The sequence below is a fragment of the Geotrypetes seraphini genome, chromosome 3 (genome assembly GCF_902459505.1).
Source record: "Geotrypetes seraphini chromosome 3, aGeoSer1.1, whole genome shotgun sequence".
In the NCBI taxonomy this organism is placed as follows: Eukaryota; Metazoa; Chordata; class Amphibia; order Gymnophiona; family Dermophiidae; genus Geotrypetes; species Geotrypetes seraphini.
Window position 1 is genome coordinate 183765674 of NC_047086.1, and position 5568 is coordinate 183771241.

The following is a 5568-nucleotide window of genomic DNA, read 5'->3' on the forward strand; positions in this document are numbered from 1 at the left end:
GTTTCAAGGGGGGAAAGCTGGAGGAGCTTCAGTGAAGACATATAGATATTAAAAAGGATAGGGGATAGGGGTGATCCCTGAGGGACACCACAGGAAGGAGACCAAGGAGCAGACATGGTGCCATTAGAGTTTCTCTTGTAGCCTTATCATTGCTTTGCATCTAACAAGGTTTTAACCTTTTTTGAAAATTTAATTAACACATAGTCTTACTTGGACAAGTAAAGAATTCCAAAATGACACTATCTGATAAAATAGAGAAGCCAAAAATGGTCTCATTGACTTTACCTTGACAAATCTGTTCTGATTTCTATGTTCTATCTAAACTGGAGTAGTCCATCTGCATGTTGAATGCTGTTTTACATGCAACAAAATCTTATACAATTATTTCCATTGTGACTTGCAAATATATATTTTTTTCAAAGCACTTTTCACTTCTTCATTTCTCAAGCTATAAATAATGGGGTTTAACATTGGAATCAGAGCTGTGAAGAGAAGAGCGAAAAATTTATCTTGACTTGGTGAATACATTGAACTTGGTCTTATGTAGACACAAATTAGAGTTCCATAGAATAGAATAACAATGGTGAGGTGGGAGGAGCAGGTGGAGAATGCTTTATATCTACCCTTTGCAGAACACATTTTGAGGATCCTGGAGATGATACAGATGTAGGATGTCAGAGTTAATCCAAAAGGAATAAATGATACAAAAACCCCTTCCGTAAATACCACGGCTTCAATGTAGCTCATATCACTGCAGGAAAGCTTTAACAATACTGAGAAATCACAGAAGAAATGATTTATTTCATTTCCCCTACAGAAAGAAAACTGAGATGTCAAAAATATGTGAGGTATTACGTCCAAAAAACCAATTATCCAAGAAGCAGAAGCCAGAAGGACACAGATTCTCCTATTGATGACAAACACATAATGTAAAGGGTCACAGATTGCAACATAGCGATCATAGGCCATGGCAGTGAGAAGGAAGATTTCTATACCAAGGAATGAAATAAAGAAATACAGCTGTGTTAAACATAGAGAAAAAGAAATTAGTGTCTCCCCCGTCATAAGGCTGTGCAACAGTGTAGAGAGAGTGACAGAGGTTTTACAGATATCTAGGAAGGAAAGGTTACTGAGAAAGAAGTACATGGGTTTTTGCAAGTGAGGGTCAGTGTACATTAACATTAAAAACATCAAGTTTCCCAGCACAGAGATCAGGAAGATCAGGAAAACTGAGACAGAAATAAGGAGCTGCAGGTGTGGAAGGTCAGAAAATCCCAGGAGAATGAATTCTGTAACAGAGGACTTGTTTTCCTTTTCTATTGATTCAATGTTCATAATCTGTTGGGATTTAAAGGAAGAAAAATATACAGAAATAAAATATACAGAAATAAAACATCATTGAAGATTATAGACTGTTAGTCATAATATATCACTGAATAAAAGACATGTATAATGCACAGGCAGAAACATTTTCAAAAAACTATTTACTGGGGGGTGGTGAGGGGGCATGTCAAGCATAAGCCCTGCAAAGAGCTTGTGCTATTTGTTAATGCAAGTGACATGAATGCAGACCCACTCACTAATAAAAAAAAAACAAAAAACACCTCTGCCACTGGGGTGCACCTCTCCCCAAACGTCCCCCTACATCTCATTTCTCATTTCTGATCTAATCCTTTCAATCTTGCCACATTCATAAACTAATCCTCTGGATACCCCTAATCCTAATCCAATCATCTGAGTCCTCCACCCCTGATTCAATACTCCCAATCCCTATATTTACATTTAAGCCATACTCCCAGATTGAAAAGCCAAGCCTCTTTCCCATGTCACTTTGCTGGACCCACAAACAAAACCAGGACTTACCTGAGGGCCTTCACTAGTGGTCTGATGTAATGGGGCAGTCCCTCTCCACTCCTACCTCATCTAGCTCTGGTGCAAAATGACACTTACTGCCCCTCCTAGTGGTATTTTTATAGTAGGGGGGTCAGCCTTCCATATAAAGACAAATTGTCCTTTAAAAATATTGGGACACATTCATGGAGATAAAATTCATAAACAGTTATTAAGGAAAGACTCTCAGGAATGATGACAAATAGGGGGTTCAGAGGAGAGGGTTGGCTTTAGAACCTGTGGGTGGTGCTTGGATGCAGGTGGGGGACCATAGGGATCACATTTGGGCAGTGAGGGGATAGGGAAGATTGGATTGCGGGTGTTGTAGTCAGGAGATCAGGTTAGGAGGAGACAGAACAAGGAGTATTAGATTGGAGGTTGGGGAGGATCAGGAGGATCAAATTGAGGAGTGTCAGGGAGAATCAGATCAAAGGGAGTCGCTATTGGGGGGGATCCTATGGGAGAACAAGCAACTGTGACAGCTTCATTGCAGCTATTCTACAGGACTGCTAGTATCACAGCTACACTTACTGCCTCTTCCTGAGGGGGCAGTAAGAACAGATATGTTATTGACAGTTGTGACAGGGAGCACATGATAGCATGTGATAGCTATCACAGCTGGCCATGGCTCCGACCCATTCGTCATGCTTGGCTCCTGCACCCTACCTGAAGCAGCTAGCACGAGATTTGTCCCAAGCTGCTTTTTTAATACATGATGGATATTAACGTAGGTCAAGTTTCAAGTTTATTTAAAATTTCTTATACCGCCCAATCAGCCTTCTAGGCGGTGTACAAATTTGTAAAAACAAAGGACAAACTTTAGCTAAAAATACGTCACCAAACTATAACTATAAAAACTTTTTAAAACTATTAAAAGCACAGAGAAACAAGAACATATGGTAAAAGGCAAGAACTACTATAGGTAAAGTAAAACAAAACAATTAAGGAAAAAACAAGAGGGAGGGCTGCTGTAAACTCAATAGTATTTTCACTCAATTGCCCTTAAAAGTACAGTTAGGCCTCAGGCATCAAGGAAGAGAAATGTCTTTAGCTTCGTCTTAAAGTTATTAAGATTTGATTCTTCGCATAAATATTTTGAAATACTATTCCAAAGAGAGGGGGCAGTGACAGAGAAGATGGTAGATCTCATTGTATATATAAACTTCAGTGACGGTATAAAGAAAAGGTTATTAGCTGTTGATCTTAGGGACCTAGAAGGACTATAAGGGGTAAGACGATTATTTATAAATTCCGGATGATTGTTTTGTCTAGTCTTAAATGTTAACAAAATAATTTTGTAAGTGATTCTGTGTTCCACTGGCAACCAGTGGACTTCTTGCAACAAGGGGGTGACATGGTCAGATTTATTTGCCACCTACTAAAAGAACCCCTATATATGTTGTATCCCTTAGAAAAATATAAACAAGAAAAGAAAGTGCAAATTTTTACAGTTACGTTTTCATGGAACAGTGTTTACAGAGAAAGTCTCTTTCAATTTCCCTTTGAAAATTGGAACTACAAGATCTATAGATGAAGTACATGTAGTCTATACAAAAATGTGGATAGATAGGAAAATTGTCTTGAGAAATGTATCCTTTACAACAGACTAGATTGATATGAGGACTGTAAACTGCCAGACTGATGGCAACCTGCAGCCCACCATTGAATTTTATGCAGCCTGTGAGACTATGGCGAGTATACAGTACACCCTAATTCTATATATGGTGCTCAAAATTATACATACAAATTCGGGCACACACCCAATTTGTGCACATAACTTAATTAATAAACAAGTGCTAATTGGCATTAATTTAAATTTATACTTGTATGTTTAGGTTCTGGCTTATGTGCAAATCTGTTCCTTATAGTTCAAAAATCTTTTGAACTATAAGGAGCAGAAATTGATTTATGAACCTAATACAGTATCCTCGCATGAGTTAAATGAAGAGTTAGAATGGACGTCCTTAGCATGATGCTATTGGCTGTAATGGTCACCTGATTTATGTGTACGAGTATATTTAAGAGAAAAAACACCATGGCCATTTTGAAAGACCGTGAGGTTTTGGATGGAGACTTTGAGACAGAGGCATTAGTAAGTGGGTTTTTTTTTAAACAGTTGTGGCAGGAATGGATGATTAAGTATGTACTGATAATCTTTTTTGATCTACAGAAAATTAACCCTTCACACAGCCCCGTGGTGAAACAGTACTATGTTGGGTGCCATTTTGAAGAATGGAATGTTCGGATCCAAGATGGCCATATGCTGACTTGGCTGAGTTACACACCTCTGAAGACTGCCTCAGAAATTGGTGTTCCAATATACCAAATACCTGATTTTTGGTGATGCCAAAGAGAAGAAGACGTAGTGCTGCTGGAGCCTCCGGGATGGCTTTGATCGGCAATACTGAGGCATTAATGAGGAGGATGCAAGGCATTCCATTGCAGTCAGTGATTTCCCTGCTTGGAACTCTCCAATGAGGCAAGTCGGAAGCGGTCCCTATGGGTCCTGAAACATCATTGAGTCCAGACGTTAGAGCACTTTCCCCATGTCCTCAGCTGGCCAGCTCCCCGCAGGTGGAGGTGCTTCCGGAGGTTGGAGTTTACCCCAAATATTAGCATGTGCTAAACGCTAACACATCCATTATAATCTATGGACGCGTTAGCATTTAGCTCACGCTAAAATGGCTAGCACGCCTTAGTAAAAGGATCCCAATGTGACAAAGTGGATGATGATGAATTTTTGGTGAAACCTCAGTCTCGTTGATATCCTCTGGGAGCCACGCATCCTGCTATTCAGACATTTTTTAATCTAATATTGAGAGATCTAGAGCAAATGGAAAGTAACAGCTTACAGTGAAAAATTAAATATACCGGTAATATGACTAAAAATGAATACTGAGCACTACAAGATCTTAGCTCTAATTCTGAATTGATCATATCTAGAGCAGACAAGGGAGGAACAGTTATTTTTCAGAATAAAGAGGATTGTTTCAAAGAAGCTTATCATCAACTATTGGATGAGGAGAATTATGGGATGTTATTATCAAACCCTATTTCGGAACTGAAGATTCAGATATCTGATGTATTGAAGGAAGCAAGGGAAGCAGGATATATTACTTCTAAACAATGTTGTTTATTCAAGAAATCTATCCTAGAACTCTAGTTCTGTATTTACTTCTAAAAGGTCCTAAGTGATTAAACCTCCCCCCAGGGTGTCCCATAGTGAGCACTAAAGAGAGTACTCTTTAACCTTTACCAAAATTTTTAGATATATTTTTAAGCCCTTTAGCTAAGCAAGCAAAATCTTTTATATAAGACACCTCTCGTTTTTTAAGAGTAATTTCTGAATTGGAAATCCCCCAAAATTGCTTGTTTGAACAACTGCAAACAATCCAGAACACAGCCCTGAGACTCATCTACTCTCTGAGAAAACATGACCACATCACCGAGGCGTACCTCCATTCACACTGGCTACCAATCCAAGCAAGAATACAATTCAAGTTCTATTGTCTTCTATTTAAAACCATGAACGGAAACAGCCCAATATACCTAAACAACCGTCTAATCCGAACCACCTCAACCAGACAAAGGAGAACCCACGCTCCATTCACATACCCCCCAATCAGAGAAGTCAAATGGAAAAAACGGCGAGACTGGACCGCCAACTCTCTACTTTGC

At 39.1% G+C, this 5568-nt stretch overlaps 1 protein-coding gene across 1 annotated transcript; it reads right to left on the minus strand.

The window, feature by feature from the left end:
- Positions 1–381: 381 nt before the first annotated feature.
- On the minus strand, positions 382–1305 carry LOC117357226 (olfactory receptor 5V1-like). The gene has a single exon (XM_033937599.1). The coding sequence runs from the start codon at positions 1189–1191 to the stop codon at positions 382–384; it is 810 nt and encodes a 269-aa protein (XP_033793490.1). The 5' UTR covers positions 1192–1305.
- Between the last annotated feature and the right edge of the window lie 4263 nt (positions 1306–5568).